The sequence below is a fragment of the Electrona antarctica genome (assembly GCF_951216825.1).
Source record: "Electrona antarctica genome assembly, chromosome: 8".
Classification (NCBI taxonomy): domain Eukaryota; kingdom Metazoa; phylum Chordata; class Actinopteri; order Myctophiformes; family Myctophidae; genus Electrona; species Electrona antarctica.
Genome location: NC_136789.1, coordinates 39831065 through 39851418, shown reverse-complemented (window position 1 = coordinate 39851418; position 20354 = coordinate 39831065). Strand labels below are relative to the sequence as shown.

Genomic DNA, 20354 nt, shown 5'->3' with positions numbered 1-20354 from the left:
GGTTCCATTTAACTTTCAGAGTTAAATTAACTTTGATTACAATATGAATTGGGGTCCCAGAGATAGAAATGCCATTAAATATGGGCCCGTAGCCTAATTCAGGTCAAACCGGGGGCCCTTGAAATGAAAATGGTTGAGAATTGGCATATATTTTTCAAATGGGTGGCTAATGAGTGGTTAAAGGAACACTCAGGATATTGCTGTGCAGTATTACTGACAAATGAGCTAAAGGCACTTGCCTCCTCCTGAAGGACTGTAGGACCTGGATGTCGTGGCCTGAAACAACATGAAGGTGTGCATGTCAATACGTAATGTCACATGACAATATGTAACAACTAATATACTGTTTTATTATCATAGTACCGGTATCTCCAGAAGCAGCAGTTTTCTGCTATTTGGTTAAAAACAACACACTCCTCTATGAGAGTGGTTCTCAAAGTGGGCTCTGGGCTCTGCCAGGATATCTGTAATGGGGTTCCAAGGGATCCTCGGCAACACTGAGTCACAGTTTAAATTAAGTCACATTTTAGGCTATATCAAAAGTAGGCAATCTACGTCTGTGGCAATCTACGTCTGCGTAAGTATTCTCTTATGGGGGTCCCTGTACAGCATCTTTCTGGGGGTCTGCGGCCAAATACATAATCAATTGGGGCGTCCTTGACATGAAAATGTTTGAACCATGATGTTCTATGGTGTGTAAAGATTGCAAGGTGCTTGGAAATGTGGCCTGCTCCAATCATTGCAATTTACAGTAGTACAAACTGTCAAATGCAGAACATTTCTACAAGATGTTCTATTATTTTATAATGCTTAAAGATGCTTAAAGTATTGTTACTGTATATGTTACAGTTCTGTATTCAGATACTGTAGTAATCATTGCTGTACTGTGTTCACACAGGGGTCTCTCCAACATGCTACTAAACAGAAAGTATATTTTCAGTTAAGGATACTAATTTAATCCAAACAGAGAGGAAACCCATACAGGATACAGAATGTAGAGAAAAATTGCACTCAAATTAAAGTATTGTTACCTTAAAATAATAATGAATCAACAATCAAGTAGACGTAAGTGATCCAAATAATTACTTGAGCAAGAGTAAGACAGTATCTAGTGAAAAATAACTCAATACTGAGTTCATCAATCAAACTGTCCCTTATATTACTTAAACCTTTACTTTTACTCCTTCACTGTACATGTGACCCAAAGCGAGTAAAAGTTAAAACAAATTCACATACTTAGTTTAAAGTATGTTGCATTAAAACTACTCTAACAAGTACAATTTATTCAAAAAGTTAATTAAGTAAATGTAACTCGTTAGTCGTTACCCACCTCTGACAATGGCAAGTAGTAGCATTGCAGTAGTAGCACTGTGCAGTGGTGGAATGGTAACGAATTGACAATATATGAATATAACTTATATAATGAATGACGTGTAATGGAACTGACCATTCTGGAGTTGAAGGTGTGTGATTTCATGGGCAGGTTGGCCACTGGGCAGTAGATCCTCTTCTCTTTCTGTCGACGGTTACAGAACCACACTCGTACTACCTCCTTCTCCATGGCCAGCTGCTCTGAGATCAGTGTTATCTCCTCTGAGTTGGGCTTGGGGTTCTGGGAACAAAATTAATACATACATGTCTCACGTGCGTCAATTCGTTTTGGAAAAAAAGGTAGGATATGCACATATCCTAACACGGTGCTGGACCCAAACATTGTTCCAGATTCTTGGTTAGAAAATAGAAAAGACAGGAGAACAGTAGGCTATATCCTGTGTGGCCATTCCCTTCTTCTTCTTCTTCACTCAATTCAGTCTGTTGTTCACTGTTATATTTGAGGCATGTTCTGCTTACGTTATTCTCTGTTGTACGACCACCATTTAACGTCTTAAGAAGTATAAATTGTTCTTTCATAGTTAGAAAAGAGAAGACTGCAGTATGAAATTAACATTGCAGGATGTTACAATGATGGGGTTTTGACAATTACAGTATACTTCAAAATCAAATAATTTATATTATAGCCTATGGTTGCTGTTGGGCAAACACCTTGTATATCCACGTTTCAACTTTTAGTTCTGAATCCATTCCAAGCATTAGTTTTGCACGAAAAACACTCCTTGTGCTAAATTCGTCCATAGCCACTTTCCCAAATGTGCTGACCTAATCACATTTGTGATGACGGCTATGGCCGTTTTATAGCCCATGGAGTGTTTTCGTGCAAACCTAATGCTTGGAATGGACCCCAAATCATGAAAACCCCCTAATTTGACACCTCACATGCTACTTAAAGCATAATTCAATACATTTTGCCTATACATGGTACAGATGTATAATGTTGTAGCCTACATTTGTTTCTTATTTTTCAGTTAACCCATTTAGGACTGAAGCCGATTCTAAAAAATCCTTCTCAATCCTGACCTGACCGTATTTATTCAAAAAAGGATGTTGCTATATACTGTACATAGCAACCCGTCTTGAAAGGTAAAAACCCCAAAGGGATTTCCTGCCCCTGTGCTCTTGTACAAGGAAGCCTGACATCCATGTGAAAGTTATGACACCGTCAAACAGAATGAGTGAAATGACTCACATCGAGAAAGCGTTTCTCCAGTGTCAGCTTGATGTTGGTTTCAATACTCGTCCTCTTTTTTCTCTTGCGTCCGTAACCTTCCATTAATGGTGGCAGGCTGGCAGAGTTGTTCATCGAATCATTGGGCGAGTTTTCTAACATGAAAGACAAAATGGACTTTAATCATTCATAGTAGTTTCCTGTTATTTCAGCAATCTTTTAGCATTAACCGGGCTCATTCGGTCGCATTCATGTTACCAATTACCATTGCTAACTTTACTCACGGGGGGATTCAGTTGAATTATTATTATTATTATTATTTTTTTTATCCAAGCCCAATACTACAGAGCTTATCTTGTTTGAACGAGATATTATCTCGTTTGAACAAGATATTATCGGAAAACTATTAAACCCGTCCATCATTTGAACCCCAAACAATCTATTTCATTATTTTGTACAGTACCTGCATCACTGAGCCATTTCTCCAGTAGAGGCTTCAGCTTGCACATGTTCTTGAAGCTGAGGTTGAGAGCTTCAAAGCGGGAGATTGTGGTCTGGCTGAAGTCATTACCATACAGTTTCCCCATTGCAAGGCCTACATCTCCCTGTTTGTAGATACACATGTTTTTATAGTTGAATAACAGGAATTATATTATGAAACATGAACAAGGATTTTTAAGGTCGGTATAGCTTGTGTAAACCTATTTTGCCATGGATGAGCGGGATTTAATTTAACATCTGCATGGCCACAAACCGAGGATTCACCAAAGTAGGCTACTTCCTGCCACTGCATGGATTGAGTTGGGTACTGAGAGTAGAAGTCATTATTTTGAGGAGAGGATGTGATGATTGGGTTTGGTTTGACTGACTGTGTACTAATATTATAGTATAACTATTAACTACAGAATGGATGTCATATTTACTCCTCCAGGGACAGCTGTGTCATTCAGTTCATTGGCTGGGGTGAACTGGCACGATCAAATAGAGACATTTTAGTTCTCAAAGAAATCATGTCAAAGACACCCAAATTAATTTGTATTTGGCTGCAGTCAGACCCCCATCAGAAAATATTAATTGTGCCAGGGCCATGCAAGATTTGTGTTGTAAAATAAATGTTTCAATGCATATAGCGTTAATATAGCCGATGGTTAAATTGGTTAAATCATGCTACATTAACACATTTAGCTGGGAACCTATCGGACCACACTTTGATAAACCATGCAATAGACAAGGAGAATTTCACATCTCAAATGTTCGCTCTAGAACTCCAACAATATTAGTCACAAAACAAACAGCCACAAAAACGGACCTGAGTGAATCCCAGTTTGATGCGTCTCTGTTTGAAGGCCTTGGCGAACTGCTCCAGCTCCTCCAGGTCACTGGGCTCTTCCTGCTGCGTTGCCGTCATGTGTTTGGGTATCTGCAGGTGGGACATGTCCATGTGGTTGTCCATCGACTGGCCTGCCAGACCTGAGCGACTCATGGCCTGAATGTGGCAGAGAAACAAGAGACACAGGTCAGATGTGGACGTTAACATCGTTTGAGGTCTAAATAGGCCTAATAAAAAAACAGTAATAATTAAAAATGTAAATATTAAGAATAATCCCCTTTAATGCCAGGTTTATACTTGCATGCCGTAGCACAGGGGGTTCCCAAACTGTGGTGCGTGCACCCCTTGTGGTGCGTGAATGCCCTCTAGGGGGTGCGTGACATGAAAAGGGTAATGGGGGTTTTATGGTGTTATATTTAGCACAAAAGGGAAAATCTGGTAGACCACTGTTGTAAGGAGATGTATAGAGCAGCTTCGGGAGTATACAGCAGATGCATACCTCTCAGTGCAGTAACATTCTGTGATTATTTGCCATAATCATATTCAAAATGTATCATTTTCGGACAAGACTTGGTGTTGGGGGGTGCGTTAGCTAGGTCAGGATGTAACTGTGGGTGCACGGCCAAAAACGTTTGGGGACCGCTGTGACCAGTTACGGGACCGCTGTGTTATGTGCTACGCACATACGCACTTAGGCCTAGCACATAGGCCTAAGCACTTTTCATTGCACGATGCCCACGCACAAATAAGTACAACTAAGGCTTAGGGCTATAACTTTGTTTATACAAACAGTATAAATTGTCCTTGCTTGGTGACACTACCTACAGTGACATACTGTATACTGTAAGTGATTAGGCTAAAGTGGCGTTTACCTGTGGAGCCAGAGCCAGTCCAGGCTGGTGTTGTAGAAGACCTGATTGACTCTGGCTGGGGAGGGACAGCAGGTTCTGTTGAAGTAGCGCTACAAAGGAAACACAGGCTTTAACAAATAGAAGCAGTTCTTGACCATGTCCGCCAAGGTCAATGTGAGATTACTGAGGTCAAAGGTCAATGTGAGATTACTGAGGTCAAGGTCAATGTGAGATTACTTAAGGTCAAACGAAGGCCTTCATGTACAACAAGGCTGAAAACAAAAGGTTTTGCGTTGGCTTGCCCTACTCGCATTTATCTGTGCTGCTCCCCCTCCCGATGAGAGTGCTGCGTTATCTCAGATCTTTGTGCTGCTCCCCTCCCCCTCCCCTTATCTCAGCCGCAGAGAAAATTGTTATTTTGAGGGGTCGGCTTGGCACTTTTTGGCACATTTTGTTGCCCCCCCTCGGCGTGTATACGTAGTGAGGGCGCTGAGCCCCTACTCTCTGGAATGACTCACCACTGTCCCTCCCTAAAAAATGCAGAGTCAGTCGATGCCTTTAAAAAGCTGCTAAAACTGCATGTTTTGTATATATTATATTATTTATTTATATGTACGCTACCATTTATTTAGATGTATTGTTTTATGCTGCTTTGTTGTAACCCATTTTATTGTTGGCCTATATGCTCTTGTTTCATTTCATGTTATTTACTGTACAGCACCTTGTAGCATTTGTTTTGAAAGGAGCTTAATAAATACATTTACCTTACCTTACCATTCATTTTCTCTGTCTACTCGCTCTGTGTCTCAGAGGAGGGCTGTGGGCAGTTCGGAAAACCTGCCTACTGCCCAGAGACATCATCAGTATAGGCAGCTTTGAAAATATATATATTTTATTTATTGTATTATTTTATTTTATGAACAATGGGTTCCATTTCAGCATGCTTTCCAGGAAGAGTAATCCCCATCGATGATGTCATTGTTGGCAGGTTTCTGAACTGCCCACAGCCCACCAGTGAGACGCAGAGTGTGTAGTAGACTGCGATTGTGGCATCGTAGTATGAGCAGCATTAGCGAGAACCAATTATATGAAGGTATGGTTGAAAATAGGTGAATTGCCCTTTTAAAGACAATCAATAGATCAGACTCCCATCCAACTGCTTTCATACAGCATGCAATATATTTTCTCCATTCAAAGTTTGTTCATGTGTTTGTTGCAAAACTAGGTTAAACCAACAGAAGGAGCTGGTGCGACATGTTTGGCGTGCATGGGTGCATGTGTGTGTGTGTGTGTGTGTGTGTGTGTGTGTGTGTGTGTGTGTGTGTGTGTGTGTGTGTGTGTGTGTGTGTGTGCGTGTGCGCGCGTGTGTGTGTGTGTGTGTGTGCATGGGTGTGTGTGTGTGTGCGTGTGCGTGTGTGTGTGCGTGTGCGTGTGTGCGTGCATGTACCTTGGTGACTGCTCTGTGACTGTGACAGCAGGAAGGGGGAGGAGGATGAGAGGTGTGATGGAGTCATTAGAACCAACTGCTGGTGAAACGACGGCAGCTCCTGCTGGCAACACAACAACAGATACTAGTCTACTTTGTAACTTTGTACAAAGTTACAATATAACAATCTAATTGAAGCATATGGCATCTATCTGGCTCGCTTCATATTTGACACACACGTTCCCACACCACCACAGGGAGTTCAGTGCCCGGCCTTGAGTTGGTGGTATACACCGTTGTCCAGAACCAGTACAAAAGCCTCTGCCTGGGCTCTGGACAGGGCCCAAATTAACTAATTGATCACACCTGATCACCCCTATACGGAGCTGGCTTGTTCTGACATCACAGACACAATGCTGTTCTGACATTTGAGCATCCCTGACAAATATACTCATGCACATAAAAGGGACACAGACATAATATCTGGGTGGGGCATTCATTTCCAACTTGCATCGTTCAAGTAGGCCAGTCCCCAACCGACACCGCTCTAGTTTATTTATAATATTCAAACAAGTTAAAAAATAACAATAATAGAGAGAGACACCATCACAATATTAAATGTAAGTGTACTAGATTCAGGGTAGAAGTCCAATTGTGTAACACGACCCGAGTATTCATTTTACTAATTTAGTTTGGATTTCTACACTCTTGGATGGACTGGAAATTAAAAATAAATGATCTAAGTATCAATCAATCAATCAATCAATCAATCAATCAATCAATCAATCAATCATTTTGTCAATCTATCTTTCTAAAAATATATATCTAGATAATGCTCTGACAGAAAAAACTTGTATGAGGTGAGTCATTTGTAACTACCTGTATCATGTTCTAGATTTGAACCCATGCAGGTCTCCTGTAGTGTGTATGTGCTGAGATTCTTACCACTGAGCTAATAGAGCCTGCCTGCTTTCTCTGGGGAGAAATTGTATTTTGACCTGCAGTACCACTGACTAGGTCTTGTGACTTGTGTCAAACCAATGTCTCACTAGAAGAGCAGGGAGACCAAATACAACCTTATTCTTATTGTATACGTTATATTGTTCATGGCATATACTACCATGCCATATACCATACAGATTGGACAACATAAAAATGTATTCGCAAAGGAAGTAGTACAGCTTTAGCTTTACCCTAGCCTAGGCACCATTCCATTTCGGATTCATGAACCGGTCGGGAGCGGATGATATCGCTATGCCTATGTTGCCTATCAATCTTCCGGAACCTCCTTTTCCCTCAAACCGATTTTTCTCAATAAACTACTAATAAGCTACGAGAGCTTTTATTCTTATTATTCCGGTTTGAGGGAAAAGAAAGTTCCGTTTGATTGTTCCTGCCTGATGACTGTTGACTACAAAACAATACTACAACATGACATAGCGATATCATCCGTTCCAGACCGGTTCACACGGCACTTTTGGAACAGAGACCAGGCTTTCCTCCGAGGTGGAAAGCCTGGTGAGGCGAGGTTAGCTTTACGCCTTTACCCCAGTCAGCTGTCCAGGCGGAGGCAGCACTGAGCTCTGCGTCAGGTGACATGTCTTGAGTGACGAGGTGGAATGGGGTGAGTCGTTCAAGTCCTCTGTCTTTATCTGAGACACCAAAGACAGGCACACACACACACGCACGCACGCACAAACACACACACACACACACACACACACACACACACACACACACACACACACACACACACACACACGCGCACACACACACACACGTTTTTGAGAAATTTAGCAGCATCCACTAGAAGAACTAACATTTCTGAAACAAAACACTGGAGATGGTATAGACCGGAACGTTTGTCAGAGCATAAAGCAGAGGGGCAATATTCTGATGCAATTGAGCACCCTCCACAGCATTCAGAAGCAATCTTATTTCCCCAAGAAGAGAGTCCAGCTACTTTGTCCTGTTTTGGTCTAGTTTTGTGGAGATGTAATGGGAAAAGGTAGCCAAGTGCATGAAGGTCTTGTTTTTGTCAGTTCAGTCCTTGTAGGGCTACAGTCACGCTGTCAGTGTCAACATGTTTGAAGCATCTACACCTTTTTAAGTTGAAAATACATTGTTTTGTTGTCTGGCACGGCCAGGTCAGAGAGGCAATAAGGCTATATGGTCACATTAGCCGCCTCGGCCTCCCAAAACATGTGAGCACCTGCATGCATGCACCTCTTGGTACCACAGCACCTCATAGGCCCTTAAAACAAGGCTCCAGATGTCCCAAAACAAACTGGTCAGGCTCCTACTTGGCCTCACCCCCCGAACCCACCTCACCCCTGGAATGGCTTAGGGTCGACGACAGAGTACAGCATCTTGCAATGGGTCTGGTCCACAAGATTCGATACACCACCAAGATACCCATGATGTACCTGTCTAAATACTTCCTTAATGTTAACGAAGTCCACACCCACAACACCAGAGGGAGTGCAACAAACCATGTACAACCCAGATTCAGCACAAACAAGGGACTAAATTCTTTTCGCTCCTATGCCACCAAAATGTGGAACGCCCTACCAACAGTCATTAAGACATGTGAATCCCTTGACTCCTTCAAAACCGCTCTCAAAGGGCACCTACGGACGGCTGCAATTCGAAACTGGCCCCTGTAAAATCGCCCCCCCCCCCCCTTTTTCCCCTCACTGTATGTTCCCTTTTTACCTCCTTTATGATGAATTCCTGTTCTGTTCTTTGACTATATAGAAGTGTCTATTTGTACGTCTCTAAATGTTTTGATGAATTGAACATGGTGGACCCTCTTGTAAACAAGTGTAATGCTTAATTGGGTCATCCACTCACAGTTAACAGTCTTTGTATTGAGTTTGTGCTTGAAATGTACTGTAATTCTGCAAACTGTTAATAAATATTTCAATCAATCAATCAATCAAGCACAACGGGTATTATTAGGTTCCCAAGTTGCATCGTTCTCAAGTAGGCCGGTGGCCGACGGGCACGTACAGGTCTAGTAATTCCAAAGACGTGGAGTGAGATATTGTCCTCTAGTCTAACTATAAATGCGCCACGTCTCTGTCTGAGTGTGTGTGTGCGTGCGTGCATGCGTGCGTGCATGCGTGCGTGCGTGCGTGCGTGCGTGCGTGCGTGAGTGCGTGCGTGCGTGCGTGCGTGCGTGTACGGTTGTAATGCACGTAACTCGAGAACCGTTTTCCCCACCGACTTCAACTTCGTCACACACGTTCCACACCACCGCAGGGAGTGTAGTGCCCGGTATCGAGTCGGTTTGACACACGGTTGACCAGAACCACCACAAAAGGCTCTGGTCAGGCTCTGCCAGTGGGCCTATAGGCCAAGTCCCCTCACCTGTGCAATTTCCAGCCTCTGCCTCAGCCAATTGATTGCCATGGCAACCCCCAACCTGACAATTGATTACTTAACCAGTACACTTTTCACAGTCAGTTTGCACTCTTCAGACACGGGCCGACAGGCAGATACAGAGATCACACAGACAGTTAAAATGGGTGCCTATGACAACGCATATTGCATACTACAGAGATCTCCATATACAGTATGGGCACAAAAGGGACACAGATAGTTTAAATGGGTGCTGTATTATTGGTTCCCAAGTTGCATCGTTCCCAAGTAGGCCAGTTGCCGACGGGCACGTACAGGTCTAGTTGAAATAAACTGCATGAACCTCCTCCCCCCCCTCCCCCCGGCTTGTGTGTTAACACATTTTACAAACTGACAAAGTTTAAAACAAAAGATATTGTCTTTATACAGTTGTGGCTATGCATTTTTGTACGTATACAATATTGTTTCAGTTACTTTGCATTTTGTTCTTGTTTAGTTTTTTAAGTCTAGTTTTTCCAACCTATATATTTTTCAGCTTAGTTTTAGTTAACCCTAATAACCTCAGTGAGGAGAAACAAAGTGTGCACATATTCAATACCCTGGGACCATTCGCTCGACTTTTTAAACAAGACATAAGTCCTCACACCCTCCCCTCGGGCAGGACAGTATGCAAATACCCCCTCCCATCCCCTGAACCTGCAGTTCCCATTAAGGACAGGAATGAAAGAAGAGCCGTTCAAAGCCAAGAAGACTATTTGAGGAACTATCTAAATAGCTCTGAACTATTGACGATACGTATTAATTAGACGTCAACAATGTGGAAAAATAAACAACTGCTGGATTGTCCCGAGGACATGGGCAGACCAGAAAGTCAGTTTCACCTGAGGTTCTGGGTTGACTGTCAAAACCAAACATTCGGCTTTTCATATTAGTGCAAGTTATCTATGGACATCTTTAGACAGAAAATATACCAAATAAATGATCCTTTTATTTTCCAACTAGAAATAAACCATGTTCAATAAGTATTGTCAAGTTAATGGTCTTAACTTGTTAATGCTGCTAAATGCATGCATGCTTAACACAATACATTAGGCCGATAGGTCTACTGTAGCACCTCTTTAAACCACCAACTCCGCAGTAATACAGAAACCAGAATACTACATACCTCATTAAAGGCACCAGCCCACTGCTAATAGTTAGGATATAACTCAGGACAAATTTAATGTACAGTATGTGCAGTATATACTGCGTCAAAATAAAAAAATCACACCCATGTGAAGTAAGTGGTGCAACTCCGTGTGGGGGTCCCCGGGGGGAGGTCCAGACCCACAGGAACGCACCCAGGGTGCCGGCCCGATTCCGGCGAGCCGCCCCGTGTCCGAAACGGTTGAGAAATGACAGTTACCGTGTGGGGGTCCCTCTACTGTACTGTACTGTACTGTACTGTACTGTACTGTACTGTACTGTACTGTACTGTACTGTACTGTACTGTACTGTACTGTACTGTACTGTACTGGCACACCTGAAATCACCATATATACAGTTAATATGTGTGTGTTTGTGTGTGTGTTAGGTTGCGCACAGGTGGTGAAAAACAACCATGCTGTTTTCATGCTCATAGCCAGCCAGCCAGCCAGCCAGCCAGCTACCCACACACATACTCACTTAAGGAAGTGGTTTGCACCACTTAAAAACAAATGCCCATATTATATATAGTGGAAGTGTGTGGAGAATTCACTGCGACAGGGACGCGTAAATGACAAATCCATTTGATTTGTTCAAATCTTTGTGTGCACTTAATTCAACAGGTGTGATGTGTGGCTACTACTACTTTGTATGGACATTATTTACATCCCTCTGTCCTAAGTATTCTGGTCAACTTATTTGGTGCCAGAAATCACTCAATATCTTTGATAATGTAAATAAAAAAAGAAAGAAAAGGGAAATACTGTGGTCTATTAGTCTATCAACCTTTCTAACAGGTCTTTCTACTGACGTTGCTTTGAAGTGAGGGTTGGCTCAGGTGACATGATTAATCATGAGTGTGAGACATGAACCTGCTTTAGGCTAGATGCTACAGTAGATAAATACACAATTGAATAATGGAATAAAGACTATACCTGACATGTTCAGTGCTACGACTCGACAAGTTGACATAGTCATTACTGCTGAGCATTTCCCAAAGAATGTTATAGTTTGTTTTAGGGATTCCATTCATTTCCGTTTGTGAGTTAAAACTGCTATAAGCAATAATAGACCTATGTAAAAATTTGAATTATTATTTTTTTTGTCATTTTTTTGTATTCAGACAGCCAGCAATGGATAAAACGCTCCGCCCAAAAACACATCTAGCGGCCGCAATCTGCATTCAAAGATTTTCCTAGAAGCTTTCATTGGTCAATTTGCCTGTCTACTTCCTGATTGGTCATTTCGACCGGGTTTTTTTCGACCGCTAGATGTGTCACAGAGACTAAATGTTTTTGGGGAGCGGCTGTGTGAATACCAAAAAAAATAAAAAAGTCATTCAAATTATTATTATTATTATTATTATTGTTTATAGCAGCTTTAAATGTTCTGTTTACTTTGGCGGGAGTGTAACTTTTCAGAAATACTGTCACTGTAGCTACATCTGCTTTACTTAGGAGATGTTACTGGTCATTTCGAATTTAGGCATTTAGCTGCTGTTCTTATCCATAGCAACTTACATTAAGAGGGTAATCACATACAGAGAGACAGTGTAGTGTAGTGCCTCAATCATTCGAGCTCATCACACACTCCCTTTTTTGCCGTTGAACACACACTAGTGTTGAATCTACAGCACCTAGCTATTTACACAAGCCAAAGCACAGATATGGACCGCTTCCACCCCACTTTCGACACAGTCTCATCAGAAAATGTACAACTGATACTTAATGACCACTTCAAATAGCATCAAGTGCTTACGTATTTCTGTAGCCATTATGTTTTGTAGGCCTATGTATGTAATGTAAATATAAAGATTTAACTTAATAAAGTCCTATATTTTGTTAAATCAAAACAAGTCCTGGCCTATATTATATAGGCCAGGACTATATATATTCTGGCTTTGCTAGTATAGAGCAGCGGTCCCCAAACGTTTTTGGCCGTGCACCCCTGTTACCTAGCTGACACACGCCCCAACGCTCAGTCTCGTTGTATTTGGCCGAAAATAATACATTTTTGAATATGATTATGGCAAATAATCACACAGAATTTCACTGCACTAAGAGACATGCAGCTGCTCTATACATCTCCTTACAACAGTGGTTTACCAGATTTTGCCGTTTGTGCTAAATAACACCATAAAACCGCCATTACCCTTTTCATGTCACGCACCCCCTTATAGAGTGTTCAGTAACTGGAGTCTCCCCATCTCTCCAGCTCTTTAATAAACAGAAAATAAATTTTCAGGTGGACCAAGGTCATCCAATCAGGAACCCATTAATCAGCTTAAATTGTATATTTTTTTAGCTAAACTTTTGTCTATTCATTTATTATTATTTTTTTGTTTCATAATTTCCAATTTCACTTGTTTATCACGTATCCTGCTTTCTCTCCAATTGTAATCACAAACAGACTATAGCAATAATTAGTATACAGTCTACATTACGCGTGGAATTATTTTCCCTATATTTCAGTTGGGAACACTGTGTGAACACTGTGTACGCTTTGTGCATAACGTTCAGCATAATGTTACTTACTTGTCGGGTGTAGTCAATTCCATTTTGTTCTAAATCTGTGGGAAAAAAGGACATACGTGTAAAGATTTAATACAGTAGCACACATGAATACAATTCAAAACAATTCAGTAGGATTCAATAAGATCATTCATCAAGTCATGGTCTTATCCTCAAGCATTCCAGCTATGCCCTGACGATTAGTGTGTGACCATATTTTCCCAAAACCCAAACTGGGACCCTTAAATCACTTATACAGCATGACAAACATGGCATGGCTGTTCTAGTTACTTTTGACCTCTTTTTATTTATTTATTTTCAACTATGGTGAAACAATTTGGTGTTGGACACCAGAACATGTTATTGTGGACACATAAACGTAAAAAAGTTAAAAGTGTTAAATTCACACTCTGGGTTTAATGTGTCTACTCTGTTTATTTCGACAGGAGTTTGAATGTATTTCAGAAAGACTCTATAGCTTCGGCTGCTTTAGATAACGTGATAACGAGATAACGTTACTGGTCACAAGTTCATCATACTCCCTTTTTGCCGTTGAACACAGTGTTGTTGAATCTACAGAAGCAGGCTATTTAGACAAAGCACAGATGAAATCTCTGGTCAAGAGAAAGACTACTTTCCAGGCCCGTACTCTCTGAACTCATCCAACGCTGCATGTCCCCTCCCGCTCCCTCAGAGCCAACCTACTAGAAATTCCCACTCCCATTCCCACAAACATGCAGAGCTGCCCCCACCCTCACCACGTTCAAAGCCACACTCAAAACCCACCTTTTAAGACTTGCACTCCCTACATAATTCCCAACCCCCCTTTTGTTTACTTTCCTCTGGTTTTCAGTTTTTAAAGGAGTAATCCGGACCAAAACACAGGGTACCCATGTGTTGGCCTTGAATTGTTTCCTCCCACAGTAAAATGCAGTTAGAATGGAGCTAGTTGTCTTCATTCTAATGCAGGTATTTTAGTAGCTCCCAACTTTTTATTTATTTTTTCCCTTTTTTCCACAAATCGTCTATTTGCGACCGCAGGTCACACACAGTTAACTATGCATGGTATCTACCATTTCCCGTCAGTGTGTGTTGGTTGGTTGGTCACCCCAGGCAAGCCCCCCAGGTCATCGTGACATCACGTGACATCAGCCTATACGGTGCCCAGGTCATCGTGACATCATCAGGGATGCATGGATATCCCTGATGTCATAGTAAATGTGACCTGCTGTCGCAGTTAAGACCATACTGTATATGGAGATCCCTGATGTCATCAATATTGGCCAGCAACTCTACATCTGACCTCAAACATCAAACCCTTAGATCTCCATATATGGATATATGTCATAACCTGTTCTGACATTCCATATGTCTCATCACACCCTGTACACTCAAGACACGCTCCATATATGGTCAGACCTCGCCCTTTGGGGGCGCCCTCAGTGTCTTGGAACTCAGGACACTATTACACACTCGAGCTGCCGTTCATATAGAACCCAGCGGTAGAGTTCTCAACAGGCCTGTAAATTAAGGCACGGGCCGGGCCTTGGTTCTGTATGAACGAGGGGGGACAAATAGTGTATGTGTGAGTGAGTGAGCAATGGCACAACACTGAGGTCTGCGGACAAATACATGCTTGAGAACCACTGGTTTGAACAACATTTGGAAGGAAGCCCAACTAAGCGACAACACTGCAACCCACAACTACTGTACCAATATTTACAGAAAAACAAGCCCAAATAAGACTTGGCAACACAACAACAGGTCTTTCCACCAATCTTATCAGAAAATGTACTTCATGACCACTTCCAATAACATCAAGTGCCCTGTCCTTAGTGCTTACGAATTTCTGTAGCCATACGTATGTTTTGTACATAACATAGCATGTATAATACAGCAGCTGTATATTATGACAGAAATGGGCTTGCGGTGCAATGGCCTCGTTGTTGACTATACCCCATACAACTTGTATACCGATAGGGTGGGAATCAGTTATAATATACTCCCAATTTGCATAGTGCAATTGTTTTTGTTTTTCTAATCCCACAATTTTGTTTCAATTTAATATATTTACATACCGGTATGTATAGAACTGCAATTTTTTATTGTCGTTATTTCAATATACGGTAAATACTTCCACCATAACAACTTTCATCTAAAATGAATGGAAAAGTAGCATATCTAAAAGCTCACAACACGTGGCATCACAGCGTATAGATTATATGTGCATGCATAAAGTGAATGGGAAATTGAGTGGCAAATCGAGTGGCAAAGTGAGTTTAATGTCGCTTAACGTCGTTTAATGAAATCAGATAGGACCTGAAAAATGACAAATGTTTTCAAGAATTGTGAAATGAGACATTCTGCAAAATGTGTACTTTTATGTTTGTTGTATTTGTTATATGTATGTTTGTCAGTAAATATTGATGTGAATACTAAATACTACATTTTTGAATTACTGTATGGTATGTAAGACTTTTCACTTCTACTCTATTAGGGTATTGCTCGAAGTACTTCTTCCTCTGATTGAAAGAAGCACAAATGACGCAGTGGTTCCCAAACCTTTTAGCTCAAGACCCCAAAGAGAAAATTGATGTCTCCCAAATTAGTGAAAATAATGAATCTTTTCTGGACCCTGGCCACTCCGTGTTCGAACTGTTGCCATCAGGTAGACAATAAAGCGCAATCAAATTAAAGACAAACCGACTCCGAACAGTTTCTATCCCACAGCGATAATCACACTCAATGCTGCTAAAACATAATCTCTTGTCTTGCTACAATACATGTTTCAAGTGCAATGTGCTTGTGAGAACCGAAGGATGTATGGTTCTGCTTATTTATAGATTTTTAGCATATTTACAGTATATTATCTTAGGGATTTGATGCATTGATCGATCGGTTGGCACTTTTCGTTGTACATGTTGCAATGACAATAAAGATCTATTCTATTCTATGTTTTGATTATAATTGTTTTAATTTGTGACCATATTTCGAATGATTATTTTGTTACATCATCATGATCTTTGTAATAATCAGAAATGTATGTATTGACAAATATTTACTACTACGCACATTATGGTAAAAGTGGTAGTTAAAAGCTGGACGTGAAATGCAGGAGAGAACAGTATAGTTCAAAGGTCTGCTTTTCAGAGGTATAATCTTGCATGATTTGAATGTCAAATGAACCTGGGGGTGTCTGGGCTGGGCACTGTGCCTAGTGGAAGCCATACTATGAAAACTGACCAACCTGCACTACCCTACCCCCAGCACCTGTACCACACACACACACACACACACACACACACACACACACACACACACACACACACACACACACACACACACACACACACACACACACACACACACACACACACACACACACACACACACACACACACACGCACACACACACACACACACACACACACACACACACACAGGCAGAGCGAGCCAAAACTTCCAGTATGGAAATGATCACAACATGCAAATAAGCTTGTAGCCTTGGTAACCTCTTCTTTTAGGCTCTTAACTTGGCCTGTTGTGTTGATGATGTAGTAGTATCACACACACACACACACACACACACATACACACACACACACACACACACACACACACACACACACACACACACACGCACATGCACATGCACACCACACGTGACTTTGGAGTTCATACAAAGGCATACATGTTATTGTAAAGCATGCTTTTCTATTGCAGTGGTTCTAAAACTTCTTCATGTTACGGACCCCCACCTGAAAATGTTTAGTGCCAGGGGACCCCCATAGAAGATTAGTGTTCTATAGAAAACTATTCAAATTGTAGATCTGATATTTTCGAATAGTCGTCGTATATACTGTAGAGTCAAAGAGGTTAAAGTGATTTTGATGCCACATTAACTAATTTAGCCGGGGACCCCCTGGAACCTCCTCAAGGGGATACCGGAGAACTCGCCAGTTTACCAAGTCGCCGCAGCGAACATTCTTCATCAATGTCTTCATCGTTATGCAAACATGCTGTCTTCATCAGTGTAGTATATGTCAAACCCACAGATGTTATCATTTCCAAAGTGATCAAATTATTTTGTGCAATTAAATGGTCAGCTAGAGATAATGATAAAAAGGTGAGTATGTGAATACCAATGATAAGTAGGCCTACCTATTTCAGGATATTGTTTACTAATGAATTACATTGTTTCGGTACTTTGGTGTTTAAACTTTTAGCATTCCTACTTTCTCTAGTGCTAACTCTAAACAACTATCCTCTCTCTCTCTCTCTCTCTCTCTCTCTCAATTCAATGCAATTTAAATGAAGGTGAAGTAAAACTAAAATGCACTAAATTGCGGCGAGTTGGTAAACTGGCGAGTTCTCCGGATACCCCTCAAGGACCCCTAGCTGGACCCCACTTTGAGAACCACTGCTACTGTTGGGCTGGACTCTATAGTGAAAGTGAATGAGTGTAACTCCTCAAAATAGGAAAGAATTATAATATAATGTATATAACAGAATAATTTCAATACACATTTCTCTAGCCTCAGCAGACTTTTCTCCCAAGATATTTTAGTGATGTCTTTATTTGCTATTCCATTTTACTTGATATATTGTTTCCCATTGTCACTGCACTTTGTAAAGTTCTCAAGTAAAGGGTTTTATAAATAAAGGTGTGGTGATTCATGGAATTAGCCAATGACCACGTAAACATGACTTTTAGATTGAAAACCTTCTCATTTAAGAAATACATTTTCTCTTTTTTAAATATACAAACAGTGGGTTAGAGCATGTTGCAGGGAGAATGTCATACTGAGCAAGGTTGCATGTGAGCCACAGAAACGGATGTACTAACACACGTTTGGCATTTCAATTCGAGGTCTATAGAAAACAGACAAGCAAAACAAAACATCCACTTCTCTCACATGTGCACAAGCTCTTTCCAAATCTAAAGTTCCACATTTTCCCAGCCGGGTTCCGTATTTGGCAGACTGGTTTGTCTCGGCGGCCGGCCTCAGGACACGCAACGTTTGGTTTGCAAACAGCCCCAGGCGACATCCTGGTACGACACATACCAACTGACACACTGCTAACATGTCGTTGCTGTCGGCCATGAAACCTCTTATCTCCACTTATTTCCTTTTTGTGTTTTTTTATTCGTAAATGAATGTCCAAATGGTAATACACTGTCATGTTGGACAAATGGCAACGATTGCATTAAAATTCCCCTTCTGAACTAAATAAGCATAGGGTTTTTTTTTTTTTAATTATATATATAATTTTTAATTATATATTTTAGATTTAGATTACTAAAAGTATGATAGGCTAATAGTTTTCATAGAACAAAAAATAATGTTGTTGGAGAACTGGAACCTTGCTTTAAATTATACTGTGTACAGTATGCATGTGATATTCTGACTATTCACACTATTGTAGGCTATTTGACAGAATTCTCTAATCTGTTAATCTTTGAAAATCTTGCGAACAATCTCCATGTCTAACAGAAAATCCTCAGTGTTAATGTATCCACTTGTAGGACCGATAGTGTACAAATGGAATTAAATAACCCATATGGTTCCATTTGTAAAAACGTTGAGCTAAAATAAGCACTCAGGATTTGACAGTGAAGGCCCGGCAGATGATAATATGTTTGTATATAATGCTCATTAACAGAACAACAAACCACATCATTTTACTTACTACAAAACAAAAAGCTTGCTGTCTGTGCAGAAGAAAAGTCAGCATTCACCCTCAACATTACTAAAGATTTAAAGAATTAAACCTCGATCTTGACCACAATGTTCTGTAAAATATATGTCTCTATGAAGTTAACCACTTGAACCCCATGCAGCATAGATATTCTGGGAAATATGCAAAAATAGCAGATCTACAAACTCACAATGCGCCACTGACTCGGCTTTAAGATATTTGTATACCGGGGGAAAATAGCAGTCCATTAGTAGAGATGTATCCAACTCAGGTCCAGTTTACTATACAAGTCTAGACTAGAGGGTTTAAGTGTCTTCACAGGTGTAGAGAAAGGAAAGCAGATTGAAATGCTATCGCTCACCTGCTTGCTGGACGGCACTCTCTGAGTGCTCCGCTGCCTCTGTGCTGCTCATCTTAATATCTGTAATGATAAATATGGCTGATTTTCCTAAAGGATTGTAACTTTACCGAGGCCGGTGCGGCACTCTGATCAGCCAGGAAAATGATCTGGAGCTCATTCTAATGCGGTATACCCTTATCAGCATATATGACACACACACACACACTGGCACGCACACACGCGCGCGCACACACACACACACACACACACACACACACACACACACACACACACACACACACACACACACACACACACACACACACACACACACACACACACACACACACACACACACACGCTCACACATATACTGTACAGATAATGTGTAATATTCACGGGCCAAGAGCATATCCCAGTAAAGCACTCGACAAGTTGCCCGTCCACTTTGTTCCTGCCCGCGACCTCTCACAGTCACAGGCACAGCAGTATAGGCTCCCATAAGTCACCTTCCAGACACTGTCACAGGGATGGTGACTATATCATTGTAGCTCCCAAAGTGGCAAACTTGCCATTTTGCCACTTGTCACAGTTGCAAAACCTGCCACTCTGTATGTAACTTTGTACACACACACAGTAGCTCCGGTGTCTATATGAATGAAACCGGAAGGTTCCACTTATAGACATCCAAGCTACTGTGTATATGTACAGTATGTGTACATTGAGGATTTTACTATGTATGACTAATATGTAACCTTACTGGATATATTATAAATGACCTTTTTAGAGTGTACATGTGTGACTCACCCGAGTTGAACAGAACCGCTCGCTTATCTCTGGGATTGTCTCTCTTCGGGTTTATTTAAAAAGGATGCTAATATGGAGATCTGGGAAAAAAACAAAACAAGAAAGAAGTGTGATGGGAGACTCCACGGAGGCTCATCTGCATTTTGCTCAGTGAGGGTTTTAAGTGGAGGAACGCTGCAACCCTTTACAGTACAGGTTACACAAACACGCACACACACACACACACACACACACACACACACACACACACACACACACACACACACACACACACACACA

The 20354-nt window shown here is 41.2% G+C and overlaps 1 protein-coding gene across 1 annotated transcript; it reads right to left on the bottom strand.

The window, feature by feature from the left end:
* Window positions 1-225: 225 nt before the first annotated feature.
* Window positions 226-19341, bottom strand: pou2f3 (POU class 2 homeobox 3; the record flags this gene model as incomplete). The annotated part of the gene is made up of 10 exons (XM_079509038.1): window positions 226-276; window positions 1448-1612; window positions 2585-2718; window positions 3027-3168; window positions 3873-4049; window positions 4766-4854; window positions 6192-6291; window positions 7718-7822; window positions 13253-13287; window positions 19290-19341. 10 exons carry the CDS (start codon window positions 19339-19341, stop codon window positions 226-228), a joined length of 1050 nt encoding a protein of 349 aa, XP_079365164.1.
* Between the last annotated feature and the right edge of the window lie 1013 nt (window positions 19342-20354).